The sequence below is a fragment of the Cetorhinus maximus genome, chromosome 16 (genome assembly GCF_964194155.1).
Source record: "Cetorhinus maximus chromosome 16, sCetMax3.hap1.1, whole genome shotgun sequence".
NCBI lineage: Eukaryota > Metazoa > Chordata > Chondrichthyes > Lamniformes > Cetorhinidae > Cetorhinus > Cetorhinus maximus.
In genome coordinates this window covers 37,092,997-37,116,786 of record NC_135894.1, presented here as the reverse complement: position 1 = coordinate 37,116,786, position 23,790 = coordinate 37,092,997, and the positions used below count along the sequence as shown (strand labels likewise).

The 23,790-nt window shown below is 43.3% G+C and overlaps 1 protein-coding gene across 3 annotated transcripts in view; it reads right to left on the bottom strand.

Moving 5' to 3' along the window:
- nme7 (NME/NM23 family member 7) overlaps nt 1-23,790 on the bottom strand; it is a 191,276-nt gene that overhangs the window by 137,220 nt on the left and 30,266 nt on the right. For all 3 annotated transcript variants that reach the window (XM_078559682.1, XM_078559683.1, XM_078559684.1), the window contains exons 3-5: nt 20,375-20,541; nt 11,152-11,262; nt 5,393-5,591 (exon numbers count right to left, since the gene is read on the bottom strand). In XM_078559682.1, coding sequence (XP_078415808.1) covers nt 5,393-5,591; nt 11,152-11,262; nt 20,375-20,541 — 477 coding nt within the window. The remainder of the gene's footprint in view (nt 1-5,392; nt 5,592-11,151; nt 11,263-20,374; nt 20,542-23,790) is intronic.

The following is a 23,790-nucleotide window of genomic DNA, read 5'->3' as shown; positions in this document are numbered from 1 at the left end:
ACTCATGCACATATAAACCATGTCCCTCTGCTCCTTCATTCCTAATAGAATTGTACCTTTTATTTTATATTGTTTTTGCATTCTTAATTTCAAAATGAATCACTTCATATTTCTCTGCATTAAATTTTATCCGCAGCTTGTCTGCCCATTCCATCAACCTTTCTATGTCCTTTTGAAGTTCTACGCTATTGCCCTCATACCTCACAATACTAACAAGTTTCATACCATTCACAAATATTGAAATTGTGCCCTGCACACCAAGGTCTATGTTATTAATATACATCAGGAAGAGCAGGAGTCCTAAGACCGAACCCTGGGGAACTCCACTACAAACCTTCCTCCATTCCGAAAAACAATTGTTCACTGCTACTCCGTTTCCTGTCACTCAGCCAATTTTATATCCATGTTGCTATGGTCCCTTTTATTCCATGAGCTCTAACTTTGCTCATAAGGCTGTACCTTATCAAATGCCTTTGGAATTCCATGTACACCACATCAACAGCATCACCCTCATCAACTCCTCAGTTGTCTCATCAAAAAACTTAAACAAATAGTTAAACACAATTTGCCCATAGCAAACCCATGCTGGACTTCCTTAATTAACCCACATTTTCCAAGTAACTATTAATTTTGTCCTAATTTATTATTTCTAAACATTTCCCGCCACTGAGGTTAGGCTGACTGGCATGTAGTTACAAGGCTTATCTTTACACTCTTTTTTGAACCAGGTTGTAACATTTGCAATTCTCCAGTCCTCTGGCACCACACTGGGGTCCAACTAAGACTGGAAAATTATGGTTGGTGCCTCCACAATTTCCACTCTTTCTTCCCTCAGTATCCTGGAGATGCATCTCTTCTGGTCTTGGTGCTATATTGACATAAATTTTAAATCTGCAAATGTTTGAACTCTCTCTGCCTTCACCATGACCTGGACAGCATCTATTTCCTTAGTAAAAACAGAGCAAAGTATTCATTTAATACCTCAGCCATGCCCCCTGCCTCCATGCGTAAATCCCCTTTTTGGTCCCTTATCGGCTCCACTCATCCTCTTGCCACCCTTTTACTATTATATGTCTATAAAAAAGACTTTTAGATTCCCTTTTATGTTAGCTGCCAGTGTCCTCTCATATTCTCTCTTTGCTTCTCTTATTTGCTTTTTCAAATCCCCTCTGAAATTTCCACATTGTGCATGGTTCTCAAATGTATTATCCAGCTAACATTTATCATAAGCACACTTTTTCTGCTTCATCTTAATCTATATCTCTTTTGTCATCCAGGGAATTTTGGGTTTGTTTGCCCTACCTTTCCCCCTTGTGGGAATATACTCAAACTCTCACTTCTTTAAAGGCAACTGTTTGTTCAGTTACAGTTTTGCCTGCTAATCTTTGATCCCAATTTATCTGGGTCAGGTCCATTCTTACCCTGTAGAATTTGGCTTTCCCCTAGTTAACTAATCTTATTCTGGATTGCTCCTTGTCCTTTTCCATAGTCTACCTAAATCTTATAATACAATGACCACCGTCCTCTAAATGTTCCCCTACTGACACTGGATCCACTTGGCCCACCTCGTTCCCAAGGACTAAGTCCAGAAATGTCTCCTTTATTGTTGAACTGAAAACATACTGCTGTAGAAAATTCTCTTGAACACACTCTAGGAGCTCTCGTCCATCACTGCCCTTTTCACTACTACTGTCCCAGTCTATATTCAGATAATTAAAGTCCCCCATTATAACTACTCTATAATTCTTCCTCTTCTCTGTAATTTCTTTGCAAATTAGTTTCTCCACATCTTTCCCACTAGTTGATGGCTTATAGACCACACCGAGCAATGTAACTGTAACAGCACCATTTCTGTTCCTTATCTGTAGCCAAATAGATTCTGTCCTTGACCCCTCTGGGACATCCTCCCTCTCCAGCACTGCAATGTTCTCCTTGATCAATACTGCCACCCCTCCTCCTTTCCTATCTTTCCTGAACACCTTGTACCCAGGAGTATTTGATACCCAGTCCTGACCTTCTTTAAGCCAAGTCTCTGATACCACCATATCATATTTCCACAAGGCTGTCTGCATCTGCAACTCACCAATCTTATTTGCCACACTCCGTGCATTCACATTCATGTGCTGTAACCCAAATTTAGACTTTATTTACTCTCTTATGCTGATATTCTCAATATTCTTTGCATCTTGGTATGCCTCACAATATAGTATTATCTATCTCCTGGTTCCCACACCCCTGCCAAATTAGTTTAAACCCTCCCCAGTAGCACGAGCAAATCACCCCAAAGAAAATAGGTCCCGGCTCTGTTTAGGTGTGACATGTCCAGCCTGTACAGGTTCCATCTCCACCAGAATTGATCCCAATGTCCCACGAATCTAAAGCCCTCCCTCCTGCAACATCTTCTCCGGCCACGCGTTCATTTGCCCTATCCTCCTATTTCTATGCGCACTTTCACATGGTAACTGGGAGTGAACCAGAGATTACTATCTTTGAAGTCCTACTTGCTAATTGCCTACCTAATTCTGATTGCAAGACCACATTCTTCTTTCTACCTATGTCCACAGTACCAACGTGAACCACGGCAGCTCATCCTCAATGTTCACCCTCCCATCTCAGTGTGTACTGCAGCCAACCAGTGACATCTTTCATCCTTGCACCAGGGAGGCAACATACCGTTCTGGGTTCACATCTTCAACTGCAGAAACTCCTGTCTTTTCCCTTATCTAACAATTAAATCTCATATCACTACTGTTCTTCCAGTCTTCTTTGTGCCCCCTTGTGCAACTGAGCCAGCTCTGGTGCCATGGATTTGGCTCTGGCTGCACTTCCCGAAAGAACCACTTTCATCAGTATTCAGAATTGAATGCCATACTGATTGAAAAGTGAGATGAACTCAGAGCCTCCCGCACCATCTGCCTGTATCTTCTTGCCTGCCTGGTGGTCACTCATTCCCTCGCTCTCTGCATACTGTTAAGCTGCAGGATGACCGCATCTATAAATGCGCTATTCACATAGCTCTCAACCTCACAGATGTGACGCAGTGAAACCTGCTGCTGTTCAAGCTCCGAAATCCTGAGTTTGAGCTGCTGCAACTGATGACACTTCCTGCACATACAATCAGAGAATTCCAGGTGTGGCTTCACCAGTGTCCGGTATAATTGTAGTAAGATTCTTTACTCTCATATTCTAATCCCTATGTAACATAAGTTAACATTTCATTTGCCTTCCTAATTGCTTGCTGTAGCTGCATGTTAACTTTGGCACAGTGGAAGCAGGCTTTCAACATCATGGCCCTGGAGATCCTATCGGAATCCCAATGCCACCAGGAAAGTTTCAAGCTTTCAAAGGTCTGGCAGGGGTGAAGAAATGAGAAGCACGTTCACCGCCAATTAACAGCCCCTTTAGCTTATTAAGGAGCTCATTAAGGGCCTGTCTGTTCACGTTTGGAATTTTTAAATGTTTACCCGCCAAGTCCAAACAGTCTTGTGCATATTACTGTATAGCTCTCGAGTTCACCCCAGATACCTGGTAATTTTCTCAGCAGTTGCTTTGAATTAATAGAGGAAGAGAGTACAAAAGAAATGAAGTTATGATGAACCTTTATTAAATGCTAGTTCACCCTCATTTTGTGTATTGTGTCCAAATCTGGGGATCACACTTGAGGAAGGATGTGAAGATTTTAGAGATGGTGCAGGAAAGATTTATAAGAATGGTTCCAGGGACAAGGGGTTTCAGTTACAAGGATAGATTGGAAAAGCTGGGGTTGTTCTCCTTGAGAAGGTTGAGAAGAGATCTAATAGCAGTGTTCAAATTCATGAGGGGTTTGGACAAATTAGATGGGGAGAAACTGTTCCCATCGGTGGACGGATTGAGAACCAGAGGACACCAATTTAAGATTAATGGCAAAAGAACCAAAGTTGACACGTGGACAAACTTTTTGACACAGTGAATGGTTAGGATCAGACCTGCACTGCCTGAGCAGTGGTGCAGGAAGATTCAGTTGTGGCTTTGAAAAGGAAATGTGATAAATACCTGAAGGGAAAACATTTGTAGGGCAACAGGGAAGGAGTAGCTAAATTGCTCCTGCAGAGAGCCTGCATGAGCTTGATGGGCCAAACGACCTCCGATGCTGTAACCATTATATGATTTACTGGTTAGGCCTCAAATGGAATAGTGCTCAATTCTGTGCATTAAACTTAAGAAAAGATGTTAAGGTCTTGGAGAGATTGCAGTAGAGATTTACTAAATAGTACTAAAATGGTCTAAAATGGTACTAGGGATGAGGGACATCAATTACGTGGAGAGACTGGAAAATCCGGAGTTGTTCTCCTCGGAGCAAAGAAGATAAAGAAGAGATTTGAAAGACGTGTTCAAAATCATGTATGGTTTTAATAGGGAGAAACAGCTTCCACTGGTAGAAAGGTTGGTAACCAGAGAACACAGATTTAAGGCGATTGGCAAACAAATCAGATGAAATAAATATATATGGTGTTATGATCTAGAATGCACTGCCTGAAATGAATTAGATAGCTCTATCAAAGAGCCAACACAGGTCCAATGGGCTAAATGGCCTCCTTCTGTGCTGTATCATTCTATGATTCTAATGGCTATTGTTCCCCTAATCTAAATCTTAAATGGTTTGTCTTGAGTAAAAAGAAAACCAGGGCTACTGTCCTGATGCCTGGATAGCCTCACTTCAATATGCAATAATTGCATTTATCCTGAAGTAAAAACATTTTCTACAATTAAAAACTCGGCTCACCATCATCCTTTTCTCCCTTATTCCATTCTCTCTTATACCTTTTTTTAGTCAATAACTTTCTAAACCTTTTCTAACTGAAAATATTTTACTAGTTTTTGCTTCCTTTCTCACGACACTCTATCCTGGGAATGGGCCAATTTTTTCATTCAGAGTGCAATGATTTGCTTGCATTGGCCAATAGTAAGCTCAACAATGGCCCTTATAAGCTGACAGGGCTCAGTAAACAAACTTAATTTTAATTCTCCCAGTGCCATAAATAAGTACTGGAAAAACACACTTAAGCAGTTTTCCTATTCATTTTCAGGAGGAATAATTTACCCAATCAGAATTATCAATGAACAGGCAAAATATTTTAAAGCATATTTTTGGAATAAACTCAGTCACAAGATAAAGTAAAACTTATGTTCAACCCTTAAATGACTAGACTAGTATTTCTTCAAGGATTTAAATAGGCACATTCATACCTTAAGCCTTAAAGGACGATTCACCAAATAAATCTGTTTAAGGAAATTGTGCATAAATCTCACCTGCCATTTTTGGTAAACATGGCAAGTTCAAGATCAAGCTCAATGCAATTTTCTTTTAACCTGCCCTGCTGTCCCCACCCCACACACAATAAAAAAAGCTTACCCGAGCTGCAGCCGCAGCACATTCAGAGCCATAAGCATTACTGCTGTTGTCAATTCCATAAAATGCCCGTACATTGGTTTCATTTTCTTCTCTCCTTGAATCTGGAGTGCCAATTAGCTTCTTCCAAGCAGACACAGCCTCATCTCCCAAAATTTCCAGTGCAACAGCAGGACCACAAGTTAAATACTGAAGAAGATCACTGAAATAGAGGATGGAAACCCCATTATTCTGCACTCACATTCCCACAGTGTAAGTCGGTACATTCAGTTTAGTTTCAACAAAATAGTCATTTAATAACACCTTCAATATTCATTACAACCTCAAGGAAAACTTTTGCTTATTCCATCTCATTCCGACTGACTAAATGTATACCAACTATTTTATGTAACAAATTCCTAGGTCTTAACAATATAAATTATATTTGCGTATGTTATGATTTCAAACAAATTGAATTTAAACAGCATATCTATAATACTTAATTCAATCACAATCATGCACTTTGCAAAATCGCAGTAACATCACAGAATACGTGCTGGTGACAGATGTCGTTTGATTCATTTCTTCTTTCCTGAATGGGTGTCCTTTTCTAGCAATGATAATAATCCAGGAACTACTCTTTGAAAGGAAGATTTTCTGTGTAGAAGTTCACTACCTCTCTCCTTCTGCAGATTGCTATTAGTAAAAAATACAGAATACCCTTGGGCAATGCTGGTCACTTTCACCAAAAACTCAGATGAATCATGTCACTTAGCAAAAACTTGCATTTATATCGTGCCTTTAGCACAGTAAAATATTCCAGGATGCTCCACAGGACCGTTATCGAACAAAACGTGACACTGAACCACATAAGGAGATCTCAAGACAAAAAGATTGGTCAAAGGGGAAGATGTTAATCAAGTCCTGCATTTATAAAGCATCTTTCATGAGCACAGGATGTCCCAATACAGCCAATATAGTACTTTATGAAATGGAGTTACTCTTGTAATGGTTAATCAACATTGAAGTAGATTGAGTCTTCACATAAGATTCTGGTTAATGTCTTAATAATTTTAAACCAGGAAATTAGTTCATGTTTGATTATATGACAAGCGATTAAATATACATAAATTATATTTGCATTCCACTGATGTGTCACCTGTAAACAACACTACATGGGACTTAATATGTGGGACTTTGTGGGGAATAGTGTTCTTGACGAATAGGAATTTCCATTCAGGGAAAAGCTGGAGATCTAGTGAGGAGAATATTCTTCAATTGAAATAACACAGAACGTTGATGAAGATAGTGCAGTTGATGTGTATGATAAAGCACCATATAGTAGATTTATTTGGATTAAACTGTTAAAAGTATACTGAAATGTTGGCTTTATACAGGAGGCATAGAATGCTCACCTTTATAAAACACTGGTTGGGCCTCAGTTGAGTAGTGTGTCAAATTCAGGGCACAACAATTTAGGAGGGATGTCAAGGCCTTGAAGGTGCAGGAACAAGTTACTTGTGTTATAATCCTAGACCAGACCCCCAAGTTTTTGGTAAGATCTGGTTAGGGACCAATAACATTCTGCTTAAAGTAGACAAAGTTTGAGATTCCAGGCACTTGCTAAGAGAATAAAGCCACAAGATTCCACAAGTTTTGAATAAACAAATATAAACTTTACTATACAAGGTTAAAAAGATAGAACAATTTACAATATCTATCTTATACTCTGACATTCAAGGTTAATATGAGGTACATGTGAATTAACAGGCAAACTGTGGTTGAACACACCACACTGCACAATAAATGGTAAATGCAGCTAAGACAGATCCCCACAGATTTCTCAGCAGCCTACCCAGACATCAGTAAATACGGCAACTCAGCTTATCTCTGAAATGCTTCCCTCATGAGAAACTCCAAACTTTTCACTTTTGAGGATCAAGCCTCTGAATTCCCTCAAAGTTGCTCCAACCCAGATTGCCTCAACGACTGCACACCTCCTCCTGGGCTTTCAGTCTCGTCCCCTGAGACTCCGTTCCTCTGGACTTCCAACCTCTATTTACTGGTGCAATTTCAGCTCTTTAATAGTAGGCTAGCTTCACTGGGCTAGCACGGCCCCTGGATTTCACCAAGCTCCAATCTCTCCAGCTACACCAAGCTATAAATAGCTCCCAGAGCTTCTTCTGAGCCCTAACCCTTTTTCCAGCACGGAGCCAGTGACCTTCTACCACCTTCTCAGCTCCCCAGGGCTTCTCCCGAACCCTAAATGCACAAATCTATTAAATGGGTCCTGGGACTTCTCCTGAGCCCCAGCTATACAGAGCTACGAAACAGCTTCTGGAACTTCTCCTGAGTCCCAGCTGCACATAACCAGTTAATAGCAATACTTTTGCTTCCTACTGCCTGCTAACAGCAGCACCATTTCCCCCAGCAAACACACAGATAATTTGAAACTCTAGAACTTTCTTAAACTCCACCCATCTCCATGACAACATAGCTTTCCAGAGCTCACTGAATACTTGGAAATTAATGGTAGCTTTAACTCCCAAAGCAAAAGAACTCTCTGGATTGGATTTCCTTGTAAGTAGTGTAGACACCTCATCTCCAGTTCTCCAGCTATGTAGGCCCACCTGCTGTCATATGCTCTTACCTTTCTAGCAGTTAACCCCTTAAGCCAACAGGGCCCCAACCTTTTAAATGTAATCTGCTTTAGTTGCATTTATCCCATTTTCTAGTTACCTTTAATCTTCCTAGTACTAAAAATTACCTCCAAAATATGGCTAAGGACAATGGACCTAGGTCCATTCATAACACTAGATGGCTTCTTAAAATAAGACAAGGAGGGGTTAAGTAGACAAGGCCAATATTCCCTAGAGTTTAGAAGGATGAGTGTAATGCTTATTTGCAGCTCAATGGGTTAGACCAGATTTCTGATGGGCGTATCTTGTCTTCCAAGGAGGCTAAATAGTTTGTTCGGAATGTGTAACTCGACTGCTGTGTACTGTAGAGTAATTCAATGTTCTCTGTAATGTGAAATTTATCCAGTCGTCGTCAGACAAGCAATCAGGTTTCAAAGCTAATTCTGATCATCAACCCAAAAAATCATCTCCACAGATGCTGCCAAACCTGCTGAGTATTGCTTTTACTTCAGAGCTCACAGTGCTCCTATGATTGGACAGTACGATTGAGAAAGGTGCAAATCATGTGGGAACAACGATATGGTAAGAATGCACAAAGCAGAGCTGTAATTAGCTTTGTGAAAGTCCTAGTGGTATCTAATGTTCTGAGATTGTAATTATAGTTCTCTTTGGCTGGTAAAATAAAAGACATTATACCCTAATGAGGAGGTTTGTTAATTCTTTGGTGTTTTATATTTCTTTTCTTTCTGGAAGTGACAAATAGTTTTTAATTCAGAATGAAGAGGCCAAGGTCAAGGCTACGGTTTTAATGCAGAAACCTTCATTAAAATAGGAAATGGAAAAGAAGAAGAAGTGCAAATACTCACTGGCCTCCAGGTCTCAGTGGTGTTAAGGTAGCAGGAAGCTGGTAAGGATTTGTCAGTCAGTAAACATGTTTGTGTGTGCCTGTGTATGTGTGTCTGTGCATTTGCCAGTGTACCAAATTGGACAGCTCTGTGAAAGAGCTGATACATGTGTGACAGCTGTAAAACCTCCTGATGTGCTGTAAGCTTCTCTGTAGTCTTGTGTTGTAGCTTCACCAGTTTGGCACTCATTTGCAGATACACCTTTAGCTGCTCTGCACACTCATTACATTAGGGTTGGCCACCTAGCTGGAAGGCATAAATTTCAAGATCATGCCTAGGATTTTGTGTTTCCCAATACATTATTTATCACTTTTTCATTTCAGCCCCATGGCTCAGGCATTAGATTATCCAGACCAATTCTCAATTATTCCAATTCTATCTTGGACAGCCTCCCACCTTCTACACTGCAGAAACTGGAGATCTTCCAAAATTTTGCTGTTTATTCTAACTCGCTGAGTTGAAAGAACTTGACCAGAAGTACAACCAAGCACGACAGCAGGCAGAAAAGGTACTCAAGGAAGTATACTGCCCTGAAAGACTCTTTTAAAAAGCAATAAGTAGCCCTGGAAAAACATGAGGAGCTAAAAAAGATGTTGAATACCACTTCAGCAAAAGCAGTGTTGGAATTATCAATAGCAACAAAGCAATACATTGAAGCACAGCGCGTGTTGGCATGAGGTCAATAAGAAAATAAACAGTTGAAAGGTCAGCTGATTCTCCTTCAAGATCAAATGCAAAAGGTATACGTAACCCTTCAGCAGCATGAAGAAATGAAGACTGTCTCGGACAGCAGAATGGAAGAGCAGCAGAAGAAACTCCAGGAGACTCTGTTGAACTATGAGAAAACACAAGACGAAGCAATTGAGCATCACAAAGAAACAGAAAACCGATCTTCACACGCTTTAAGGAACCCTCAGGTCAAAGTTTGTTCCTCTGGAAAATTACAAAGAGAAGCAAAATGAATTTAATGTCACTCTGAACAAACTGAAGGACAAGTTGGGAGAGAAGGCTCAACAATGTTCAATATTCCAGGAGGAAGCCAAGAGGTACAAGAAAGAAACGGAAGAACTGAAGAACCAGCTAAATGGAAAACAGGGAGCATTGAAAGGAAAAGCTGCAGAATTTCACAAGTTGTGAGTGGATAATGAAGGCATGAGTAGCACAACTACAGAATTGAAACAAGTTAAGACTTGGCCAGGGACAGACCTGACCAACAGTGAAACCAAAATGAAGGACAAGGGTAAAGACAGAAATAATATTTAGAAAATGTAAATCTGACGCTGAAGCTCAAGGAACGAGAAGAAAAAGCACAGGATGGCTCAAATTCCGAGAACCATTGAGCTGTTGAGAAACGAAATGGCTGAAATTGTGAAACAAGTGGAAGTGAAAGTTCCATTTTGAAATGTCAATGTTCAGCAAGAACATGGCGGAGCCCACGGAAAAAGAAAATCCAAATCCACTCTAGGAATGAATGGAGTACACATTCTCTCTGGGACAAACCCAAGGTATCTAAACAAAGCAGAGGGGTTGTTGATAAAGAGAAACGCAACTCGAAAGAATGCAAAAAGTGAATCAAATGGAGACAACCGAGTACCAGCAACACAGAGTACTATAATTTCAAAGGCAAACTGACAAAGTCAACCCAAAGCAACTGAGACTACCATTCCTCCAAACGTAACAGAAGGAGATCTGGGAGAATTGTCAAGCCTCCAGGCCACCTGCATTTATGAAGTTTGAGACTTGAGGGGATGAGAGGAGAAGGGGTAGCAAGTAAAGATTGCATTGTAAATATATTTGGGTAAGGACTTGGAGGGAGGGTAGAATAAGGGTGTTCAGCAGAGTAAGGGTTAATGTGGGCCTGGAGAACAGTACCACCCACATAGTGATGTAGCAAGTCACATGATAGTGGATTGTCTGTGGAGTAGAGTCTGGAAGGAGCCAGCACGGAGGCATCACCCATTCATGGCAGTACCTTGGACATGTACATAGTTATGGGTTACCAATAAATGGTTAATGTTCAACCATACAAACCTCCAGACGTCTCCGTGAAACACCTTTACAACACCAGAGTGGTACTTAAACTGCAAAAATTGCCATGGTACATCACTTTTTTTTTTCCCTGAAGAAGCTCGCAGTTCTCAATACATAGATGTTGCTCTACAAGAAGATTTTGAAATCCAACATATCAAGAGGGTTTAACAGCATTGGTTTGAGGGAAAAAAAATAGTAAATTACCTACCTTTTTAGGTTAGTCATTTTTGCCTTGGATATTACGAGCCCTGAGCTGTAGAGCTGATCAATCAATTTCCCAAATTTAAGGTCAGAACTTGGCCTTAATACACCTAGGGTCCTGAAAAAGAAACAGAGAGGAAAAAGATTGTTCAATATCCAGGACAAAACATTTTAAATTTTAACCAAAGTAAGTAATAAAAAAGTCCTAAATACAAGTCTACTACTGAAGGACAATTGAAGTGCCAGTGCTGTTACTGCCAGTACTGACAAAATAGTTAATACAAATTTAGGTTCCATGTTTCAATTTGAAAGGCACAAAGAAATGGAAATCAAACCCAATGCATATCTGCTTAAAAAGGCAACAAATCTTCTAGGTCAGCTAGAATAGAAATAGAGAATTTCTTTAAATGTTGGAAATGTAGAGCGGGAAATATTAACCTATCTTTTCTCTCTTCAAAGTAATGGACCCAGGGTGTTCATCACTTTCTGCTTTTATTTCAGATTTTTAATTATTTTTGTTCTTATTGCTATAAACAAAGACAGGAACCAGCTGATAGTAGGAAGGAAAATGCTTATGAATGCAAAATGTGCCAATAAAAAAGGTCGAAGAAGGAGGCCAACCAGCACTAAGATGCTGGAGAGGGTAGGGCCTGATGGTTCATAAGGGGACAGCAGTAATTCACCACAAAGCTCTTAGGACTTGCTGCTCCAGATAATGCCAGATCCTAGAAACCCCAAAATTGCTAGATTCTGTACCATCCATGCTCAAAACTTCCTCAGTTCTGCTTGAGACGAGGGCACCACAAACACAAACCCCACACTAACTCCCAACGCCTCCACCATCTTCAGGCTCACCATTCCCATATCTCAGAGATCACAAACCACACAATTACATTCTCAGTGCTTCCTGACTCCAAAATCAGTGATATAACATAGTGAAAACTAACCCTATGTTTTACATGTACACTGACAACACCAGCTCTAACTCACCACCACCTCTCCTGATTCCTCCACTGTTGCTAAATTATCAGACTGCTTGTCTGACATATAGTACAGGATGAGCAGAAATTTCCTCCAATTATACATTGTGAAGATTGAAGCTATTGTTTTCGGTCCCAGCTCCAAGTGCTGTTCTCTAGCTACCGATTCCATCTCTCTCTCTGGCAACAGTCTGGGAGATTAAGCAAGTCTGTTTGCAACCTTGGTGTTACATTTGACCTTGAGTTAATCTTCCGACCTCATGTTCATGCTATCACTATCACTAAGATTGCCTAGTTCCAACTCCATAGCATCACCAGACTGTGTTCCTGTCTCAGCTTGTCTACTGTTGAAACCCTCATTCTTACCTTTGTTACCTCTAGACTTGACTATTCCAACACACTTCTGACTGGTCTCCCACATTCTACCCTCTATAAACTTCAGGTCATCCAAAACTCTGCTACCTGTGACTTAACTCGCACCAAGCCCTGCTCCCCAATTACTCCTGTGTTCACTGACCTACATTGGTTCCCAGTCAAAGTCCTGATTTTAAAATTCTCATCCTTATTTTCAAATCCCTCCATGGCCTGGTTTCTCCCTATCTCCATAATCTCCTCCAGTCCCTCAATCATCAAATATACCTGCATTCCTCTAATTCTGGCTGCTTGTTCATCCCCAATTTTAATTACTCCACAACTGGTGGCCACACCTTCAGTTGTCTGACCCTAAGCTCTGAAATAGTCTCCCTACACCTCTACACCTCACTTTCCTCTTTTAAGACATTCTTTAAAACCTACATCTTTGACCAAGCTTTTGGTCATCTGACCTCTGCTTGTACAAGTAGACCTGGCTTGTTGGACAACCCCATTTTCCAGGCCCCAAAATCATATTTTTGCGTACACTTGATGTATAAATCAGCCTCTTTTTTTCAGCCGTGACATGCTGTACATGTATTAGTAGTCAGCCTCAATTTTTTACCCCACAAATGTACCTTTTACTTACTGGTACCTTGTAACTGGGTACATGGGATCAGGCAGGCAATAAGGGCTGTGTTGCAAACATGCAAGGAAGTTTAAAACACATACACTCTTTGCCTCAGATGCTGATGACATTCAAAATGGCGACTACTCACACCCATGCCAGCCGTTCGCTTTCATACTCAGTGTACAAGTCGAATCCTGTTTTTAGAGCAATTTAGAGGCTTCAAAGGTCGACTTATATGCTGACATCTGTGGTAATATCTCTCCATGTGATGTTTTATAATGCTCCTGTGAAGCTGCTTGCTTGAGATGTTTTATGACATTAAAGGCACTATACAAATGTAAATTGTTGTTGTGGTGAAAAGTCCTAAGACAGGAGCACAGGAAAATTTGACAGTCATACTAGGAACAAATAATCATAAGTGTGGTCAACAGGGTAGGTTTTAAGTAGCATCTTAAAGGAGGCAAAAGGTGTAGTGGGTGAAGAGGCTTAGGGAGCACGGGAGCAAAGTTTAGGGTTCAGGTAGCTAAAAACATGGCTGCCAACGGTGGAGTGATCAAAATTGGAGATGTGCAAGGAATTAGAAATGGAGGAGTACAGAGACCTCAGAGGGTTGTGGGGCTGGGCAAAGTTACAGAGATAGGCAAGGGCAAGGTTATGGACGGATTTGAAAACAAGGACGAGAACTTTGAAATGGAGGCATTGCTGGACCGGGAACAAAATAGACAAATCCTAAAAGCACCAATAGAATCACAAAATAATAGGAACCAATTAGAAAACAAAAAAGGCACAGATCAAACACAAATAATACATATCATACCATGTGTAATGGTAACATGAGCAATGTCACAACAGTGTTTCTATTTTACAAAAACATACGGGTGAATTTTAAACCCTAAAAATGGGTGTTTTGGGTCAGGTGAGATGATAAAATTTTTTAAAATCTCAAATCAGACTTCAAACTCTGGGTTTAACCAGAGGGTGGAAGGACAGGGGCAAACAGTCAATCTGCTCCCAGGAGGTGTATTGTCAATTTAAATATTTTAATGAGGCTGGCAGGTTAATACCATCTAGTTGGGTTTTCCAAAACTCAGGCAAGAGGGAGCAAGGCAAGAAGAAGCAGCCCCCAAGTTTACCATCTTGCCTCACCCTACACAAAGACCCCCTGGGTCAAGAATCGGACACCTGACCCCTCCCCGGAGAGACACACTCACAGTAACAGCTGTGGGCTTCCCATCTGCATCTGTGGCCTTCTCTGGAGTGCTCCCCCTCTCCCATCTCTAAGCCAAGCCTGTCAATCAGCCTGACTACCACTCAAGGATCATGATAAAGAGAAAAAACTCATGCTGTGAAACTCCAGGGCATGTGGGAAAATCAAGACTTTTGAAACTCCACTTGCTGCGTATCCAATCCACCTGTCAAGACTGGGCTATATAATTTAAACAATTAACTGAATTTAGTACCCTTCTGGTACACACAAACTCACCATCTACCTCACTCCTACACAAAACCATCCTGTGCAATGCATTCTACAACTGTATTTCTTTTATTTGCTTTTCAGAGGATTGAAGTTAAGAACAATCTGAGCTATATTTACGTCAGCACAATACTTTCAGTTACTAACATTCCTTTAAAGTCGAATAAGCAAAACTAGGCAACAACTCTCCCATTTTGAGCGATGGGGCATTAATGTGTAAGTAGTACCTGGCAATAATTGGAATCACACTATTTGATTGGAATGAGCTGGAGTTAGCGTATAAAATCCTTTAAAATAATTAATAATTTGATTAACTTGGGTTCAATAGGTTATTGTGGCCTCAGCCCAGGTATCCCATCTGTAGCCTACTGATTAAATTGCGACGATGGATGAAAGTTTAGATAGAAATATTTTTGCCAATGGATGACAGTTTAGCTCCAGATATCTTTGATATGAAGTTTACTCGTCACAGGAAAACTCTCCTTTTTTCAGACACAAAGCTTACCAGTCATATAAAAAAAGCAGTGGACAAAACCCCCATATATTGAAGGACAGGGTTCTTAGCCATGTGCAAAATGTTGTACTTATGATTTTGCATCGAGGATGAGGAAAACCCATTATGTCATATTTTCTAACTCCAGGGATGGCCAGGTTGGATGCCTGTGCACTAAATTCCATCCCCTTCCTGCTAGAATGAGCAAAAACAAACCTGTTGTTAATTCCAGAGTCCTCTGGCAAAAATATCTCTCACTCCATAGGTATCACCACGTGCGACAGAAATTCAACTTAATGCCTCGTTGAAGGACTGTAATAAATCAGTCCACACGACCTCCCTAGATCATGTTTTACAGGTCAACTGTCACCTCGTGCAGAATTTTCCTGTTGGCGTGCAGGGGGCAGGACCTGCACACCGACACGTAGTGACATCGGGTGAGCGTCCCAACGTCACTGCGTGCCATTGCGACATTTCGGTGGGCGAGCGCACGATGATCTCTGATGCACCCCCGCCATTAATTAACAGGCCACTTAAGGCCCTTGAGGCACCAATTGACGGCAATTTTTCGGCGCCCGTGCAATCTTAGGGTCGTCACACAGGCGTAACGGGCAGGCAGGTAGGAGGGATAAGAGGGTGGGATAAGAGGGCTCATTGGGGTCGCAAGTGTGCTCTGTCAAATATTTAATTTGCAAAGTAACCAATACTTACCTGTGTGAACTGCAATACTTCAAAACGCATACCAGCTGCTTCGACTGGACTCTCAACCTTCAGGTCAGCACTCTGCAGTGAAGAATCATTTTTGGGCCTGCAGGTTTCAGGAAGCCTTCCCTTAGCCTGGGAATGGGAGTTGAACTCTCCACTGGAGGCACCTCCTCTGAGGAAGGGAGGGCTAGAAGAGGGAGGAGGCCAGGAGTGCACAGCCTCCAAGGGAGCCACCTTTGGGAGGAGAGGCGCAGGCACAAGGGGCGCAGGGCCAAGAGGTAGTCCAAGGCAGAAGGGGCCACAGAAGACGCCACTATCCTGCTGCCAGGGTATACAGGTGGCGAAGCAGCTACCTCAATATGTCCGAGGTGCAGTGCCGAAGGAAGCTCCGTCTCTCAAGGGAGACAGTCAACTCTATCCATCAGATGATAGGCCCTGAGATCTCCACTAACTGTGTGGGTGGGCGCCCCATGCCAGTGGCTCTAAAGGTCACAGCTGCCCTCAACTTCTATGCCTCTGGCTTCTTCCAGGGGCCGGTGAGTGATCTTTGCGGTGTCTCCCAATCAGCTGTCCACACTTGTGTCAAGCAGGTTACAGAAACTGTTCAGGCATGCACTGACCTTCATTCACTACTGTTGGGGCCAAGCAAGCCAGACACAGCGAGCCAGAGGCTTTGCGGCCATTGCTGGCTTCCCCCGTGTCCAGGGTGCTATAGACTGCACACATGTGGCCATCAAGGTGCCTGCAGGTGAGCCCGGTGCCTTCGTCAACAGGAAGGGCTTACACTCCATGAACGTGCAGATAGTGTGTGATCACAGGATGCAGATTCTGCAAGTTTGTGCAAGGTACCCAGGCAGCTCCCACGACGCCTACATCCTCAGACACTCCCAGGTGCCGGGGCTCTTCAGTGCTCCAGCTCGGCTGCATGAATAGCTATCCCCTCAGAAGGTGGCTTATGACCCTCTCTGCCTTCCAAGAACAGAAGCTGAGCAGCGGTACAATAGGAGCCAAGCCTCCACAAGGGCTGTGGTGGAGAGGGCCATCGGTCTTCTCAAAATGCATTTCTGATGCCTGGACCGTTCAGGGGGTGCACTGCAGTACCTCCCCAGATCATGTGTCGCTGATAGTGGTTGCATGCTGCACTCTCCACAATCTTGCGCTGGAAAGGCGGGGACGCTGTGGACAAAGAAGATGTAGACACAGTGTTTGCGGCTGCACACGGTGAGTCCAGCAGCGAGTCCAAGGATGAGCATGCACAGGGAAATGCTGAGGGGATAGACGCTGACCCGGGCATACTCCAGGGAGGCAGTGACACCTGGAAGGCTTTAATCCAATGAACCTTCAGTTAGCACACCACATATGGGCCTCCAGGACAAGCGTGGGTTGCAGGCTCCATACTCGATACCAGAGTGCAAAATCTGCCTGGATAAGAACATTAACTAAGGGCCTTGTCAATAAAGCTGAATGTCCCACAAATCACTCACAACATTATTGGTAACCATCCACGTGCAGAAGAAAAGAGGCACCCTCAGCCATGGTGACATGTCTGAATTTAATGGTATAACAAAAGGAACTTAAGAGAACAAAATGACAAAGGTGTTCAACATCATACCAACTCATAATGCAAAAGCACCAGTGATAAACCCGTGGTGTGCCTAAGGTGCCTTGTGTTTACTCTTTCGAGCCTGCTCGCTCTGCTGTCCTGTTGGCCTCGATGACCTTGGCGGCCGTCCTCTGGCCTGTGGAGCCTGTGCTGGCCCCGCCTGGGAGGGAGCTGCCAGTTCCACAGCTGGCATCTCCCCAGTCGTCGCAGCCTCATCGGATGCAACAGTCACTGGCAGAGGGGCGTAGGAGCTGCCGCCCTCATCCGGAGTGCCCTGAGAGGAGCCCGCAGACACAGCAGGCAGCTGCTGCACCGACGTGAGGTCGATTCAGACCTCCCTGCTCACCGTGGACGGATGGGCACCGAGCTGGGAAACTTGGTGCTCAGACCATCTCCCACACTGGCACTGACCAGCTGAGGTCAATGCCGATGTGAGGACTTGCTGGTCCAAGCACACCCCCAGGAAGCCCTGGACGAGCCTCTCCACGAGAGTTGCCACTCTCTTCATGGAGGATGCAATGCACTCAGCCATGAGGCTCATTGCATCGGCGATGGTCCGCGTAGACTCCTCCACCATGGAGACCAAGCCAAGCATAGACTCATGTATCTCCAACAGATGCTCCCGCAAATCCTGCCACATTTCCTGCATTTGCTGTATCGCGGACGACTTCAGAGGCACATCATCAGCCACCGACTGAGCATGTGCCTGGTCCTCTGCAGTTTTCCGACTGTTGGCGCCAAGGGCACTCTCTGTCTCCACCAGCTCCTCCAGCGACTGTGAAGTACCCTCACTGCTGTGCCCCGGGACACACTAGCCAATGATCTAATTCTCACCGAGGTGCTAGTATCTGCGCTGGTGCCTGCCTGACAGAGATGGTGTGATGCTGGTAAGTCCAAGACTTCAGGGCCCTCAGGTGTGAGAGGGGCCCCTGCTGCTCCTCCTCCAAACCCTGCTCCGCTGATGCTGAAAGGGAGAACAAGGACATTTGATTAATTAACGTGGAGACAATGTCAATGTGCATCCCTATCTCACAGATCATTATGCGTTCATCCTTCCATAAGCAATGGTCAAGCCATGTTGCAAACTTTAATCACTGAACATTCAGCACTGCCATGGCTGCTGGGAGAACAATGGTGACCTCAGTGCTGGGCAAACATACCTGCCCATGGCACTCCAGCCTCACCGACATCGGCGGACCTGGGCGCATGACACCTCTTCAAATCTAGGGCCTCCTGCTCAAACCGGCTAAGCATTGCCACCTGGGCTGGCCCTCCGCCAGTCCTTACCAGCTCAGCGGCGTTATGTGCATTCTTCTCCTGAAAAGGAGAGAAGAGCATTGATTAGTGCTACTTTACCTGGATTCTCTTCGCAGACGGCCCACCCCAACAAGAGTGGGACATTGCAGGGCTCCAGTGCCTCCTCACCCCGCTGCTGCCAAACACTCACACAAAGATGCCACCACCACCCCACACCCCAGGCTAAATGCTGCCTAAATCACATTTGGCACCACACAGTCTAACCTTCCATAGCAATGAGGTGCAAGCACATGGAGCACAGAGGACAGCAGATCGATTGGTGCCGACGCCACCTTGAAGCTCCCTTCCAGCATGTCATCACCCTGACTTTGACATGTCCTGGAGTTCCAGCACTGCGCCTAGGTGCAGCTCCTCCAGGTTGTCCCTGAAACAGTCATGTGGGTCTCAGTGTACCACATGCTGCGGGTGCAGGACCCATCTCTTCACTACCCTCTCAGGGTGTCCTAGGCATGGGCAACATCTGCTGGCCCACTCAGCGAAGGACACATATTGTCAATGATTCAATGCAGTCACTACACTCAGGCTTGGGGGCGGGGGCACCGGGGGGGGGAAAGCGTACCTGCTGGGTTAAGTGACCAATGCCAACATGGTACTCACCCCCTTCCTGAGCGCAAGAAGTCGTTGAAGCGCTTGAGACACTGGAACCAGGTGCACCGCACCACGTCGCGGGAGCTCATCACCTCCGCAACCTCCTCCCAGGCACGTTTGGTCATGTGGTTGTGGGGGGGGGCGGGGGGGGGGGGGGGCCTCCTCCTCCCGTTCTGGGGTACGAGGACCTCGAGGAGGGCAGCAAGGCAATCGTCCGAAAAATGAGGGGCACAGTGCCCTCTGTCCTAACTGCTCAACAGCAGCGCTCTGGGGAGCCCTTCCGGTAGCCATGTTGAAAGGCTGCAGCGGTTTTTTTCAAACAAGCTGCCGGGTCGCCATTGCAGTCCCACCACCGCCCGTCCACTTCCGTTGTCCTTGGGAGCCATGATTCACGCTGGGCAGGCCTTAATTGACCCGCCCGTGTAAAATGGCGACGTGGCCCCAATCACAGGCGATGATCAGGTCCGCACCCGCCCACACCCTCTCCCACTCCACCCACCCGCCAGCCAGAAAAGTCTGCCCCTAGACAAAGAAAACTTATGGACATCCAACTTTGCTCCCGGCTTCTTCACTTCATATGGATGAATGCTAGTTCTAGCAAACTGTATCACACCAAATATAATCTTTGCACCTCAAGTCTTACAAACCTGTATCAGATTCTCTATAAAGCTCTCTCTAGTGAGTACACAAACAACACACAAAATTCATGTTTATTGTTTAATGTTCACAATAGACAACTAGGAACAGTTTCTTCAATTTATAGGAAATTACTACTACTTACATCAATTTGGTTAATTGCAATTCAAATCAACTATCTGGGGTCTAACTATGTAAAGCTTGATCCAATTTCAGTACAAGAAACAAATAATCCACACATTTACAATATTTGTTTAATTTGTTTAATACATGAGCTGCCCGGTCAAAAGCTGATCAGATTTATCACATTACTAGGGTGCATGGCAATTTCATAATTGGTGAGTCTTATTTGCATGAAAAAGGTTTAAATACGGTTTTGGCCAAGTTGACCTAAAGTACATCTTTCAGCAATTCACATGAGCTCTGAATATATTTAGGAACTAAATTCTTACTTTTGTTTCTTGCTTCCCAGTTTGAGAGCTGTGTATTGGTCTCCATAGCCTACCAAATGGAGCTGACGAGCATACACAGTAATTATGCTGCCAACGAACAAGTCTTCTGGCCGCAATTGCTCATATTTAGTCCGTTTCAGAAAGGTACGGTGGTTCTTTATGTCATACTGAAAATGTCAAGAATGGATATCATCAATACCTCTACTCACAAAATAAAACAAACCTAAAAGGGGTCAAAATAGAAGCACATGGAAAACGACAAACACCTTCCATAAAACAAGAATTGCCAGTCTGCCACAAGCAACTATGCCAGTTTAGTGGCATCAGTCACTCCCTTAAGGATATGGTTGTCTGCTTTTTTTGAAAAAAAAAACAGAAGTCGACTCCTACTTGTGCAGTTGTGGGATCCAGGAATGTAACAATGACACTCCCTTGTGATCTGGACTGGTTCTCTGTTACTGAAACACATGAATTGTTTTAATATCTTGGAAAGCAGACCAGGTATTGTTCATAAAAACAAAAAACTACTGCGGATGCTGGAAATCCAAAACAAAAACAGAATTACCTGGAAAAACTCAGCAGGTCTGGCAGCATCGGCAGAGAAGAAAAGAGTTGACGTTTCGAGTCCTCATGACCCTTCAACAGAACTGAGTAATATTAGGAGAGGGGTGAAATATAAGCTGGTTTAAGGTGGTGGTGGTGGTGGTGGTGGTGGTGGTGGGGGGGTGGTTGTAGGGACAAGCAAGCAGTGATAGGAGCAGATAATCAAAAGATGTCACAGACAAAGGAACAAAGAGGTGTTGAAGGTGGTGATATTATCTGCTGTTCCTAGCACCTCATCTTTCGACTAGGCACTTTACAGCCTTCCGGACTGAATATTGAATTCAACAACTTTAGATCTTGAACTCCCTCCTCCATCCCCACCCCCTTTCCGTTTCTTCCCCCTCCCTTTTGTTTTTTTCCAATAATTTATATAGATTTGTCTTTTCCCACCTATTTCCATTATTTCTAAATCTTTACCTTTAATGCCTTGTCAGTCTTTCCACCCCACCCCCACTAGAGCTGTACCTTGAGTGTCCTGCCATCCATTCTTAATTAGCACATTCGTTTAGATAATATCACCACCTTCAATACCTCTTTGTTCCTTTGTCTGTGACATCTTTTGATTATCTGCTCCTATCACTGCTTGCTTGTCCCTACAACCATCCTCCCCCCACAACTTCTCTCCCCCCACCGCCCCACCTTAAACCAGCTTATATTTTGCCCCGCTCCTAATATTACTCAGTTCTGTTGAAGGGTCATGAGGACTCGAAACGTCAACTCTTTTCTTCTCCACCAATGCTGCCAGACCTGCTGAGTTTTTCCAGGTAATTCTGTTTTTGTTCAGGTATTGTTCAGTTGATTTGTAAACTGCTTCATTCTACAATAGACAAAACATGCAAAATGCTGAGTATGATGAAATCAACCTTGGTACAATCAGTACAATTTGCACTAGAAAAAAAGGCATGCATTCACTAGCCTACTAGGATGGACTCAACATAGAAAGTTAGATTTGCTTTGCTACCAGTCATGCCTACAATGCAGGAGGTTATTACTTCCTTGCAGTCTGTCTGCTGGTTTAACTGACTCATAAGTCCCGATTTTAACCCTGTCAGCCCCATGGTAATGAAGTGGATAGGTGATTAAAATAACAGTAAAATACTTACTGTGATATTCCAGAAGTGCTCTCACCCTCTCACCATTTTAACCATGTACTTTTCAGAGGCTTTGCCTCAGCGGTAACACACATGTCTAAGAATCTAAGGAAAAGAATTGCCTGATCCTGTATGATGTAAACCCAATAAACCTAAGTGAGGCAATAGATTAGTACTTGGATAGAGGGCCCCATAATTCTGACAGCTGGATGAGTAGAACTGGTGCCCACCGTGAGTTTGTGATACCAATAGTACCATTTTTTCTCCCCAAAAAAATGTACTTTATTCATTAAATTAGTAAAAGTACATTACAAAATATTTCAACTTGAAGATTACAGAAAGTGCAATAAAATTCGACTTGTCTCCATACAGTATGTTCCATTCCTAGGTGACTCTATACAATTGTAATTCTCTTGATACTTACATTATACATTCCATGTCAGGCATACAGCCTGGGGGCAAAAGGTTTCAAATTGGAAAATTATAGAAAGTACAATGGAATTCAGCCTTCCTTCATACAGCATATTCCTCTCTGAGGTGACTCGATGCAATTTCAATACTTGAGTATTGCTGAAAAAAGAGAGACATTCTATCAAAGCTTTTCGTCTTGCAGTCATCAGGGCAGCTTGCAAAAAATTACCAACAGTAAAGTCATTTTCAGACAGAAGGAACAAGTCCACACATTGCAACTTTTTCAACTAAACAAAAGCTAGGGGAACAGTCATTCCCTGATTCGTTCCCCAAGGCAATGCCTCGATCAATCAGAGTCAACCTGCCTGGTTTGAATTTGAACATAGCTGGGCTGTTAACTGTCCCATGCTGCATTTTCCATGACAATACCTCCACCAAAAACAGTCCTCATGCCAACCAATCTGCACTCTCTTCTCATGCAGTATAAATTGTTGTTCCCCCTTTACTGTTGGTAATTTCTTGCAAGCTGTCCTGATAAGTGTAAGATGAAAAATTTTGATAGCATGTTCTCTTTTTTCAGCGATACTCAATGTCTGTACTACCAAACAACAATTTCAACTCCCTTAATATTCAAAAAGTACATGCAATATCAGGCATACAGCCAGTGGGGTTCTACAAATTTTCCTGCCCCACAGTGTATTATGGCTGAAAGGCCTTAGACAGTGACCTTTCCCCATTGTGCCCCTACGGCGGCTGCCCCAAGCTTTTGAAGGGTTAACAAACTGACAAATGCAGAGACAAGCAAACGGTCTACATCCAATCTGAGCCAACTCCTAACAGTACCTGCACCAGGTGGGCTGCAATGGTTCATGAATATTGTTCATCGCCACCATCTAATTAGGGATGGGCAACAAATGCTGGCCTTGCCAGTGATGGCCACATCCAATAAAAAAATGCTTTAAATAAGTAGGATTTAGGCTCCCAATGGACCATGATCATCAAGAGTGTTGGAGAAGGGAAATATTAAAAGAATCAGAGACCTGTGGCATAACAAGTAAATTCTGCTTAAAGTGGCAACGACACCACCGCCCAATGTACAGCAGCAGCAAACATCATAGTATTGGTCCCACGGTATCATGGACAGTTTAGTAAAATTAGTAGGTGTTGTCATTGTTAAATATAGAAAAGACTGAAAGGAGTTCCAAGCTCCAAGTTAGCATTAAACCTAATGATGGTACAAGAACAATGGGACATAGATTTAAAATTTTGGGCAAGAAATACAGGAGGGATGTGAGGCAGAACTTTTTTTTA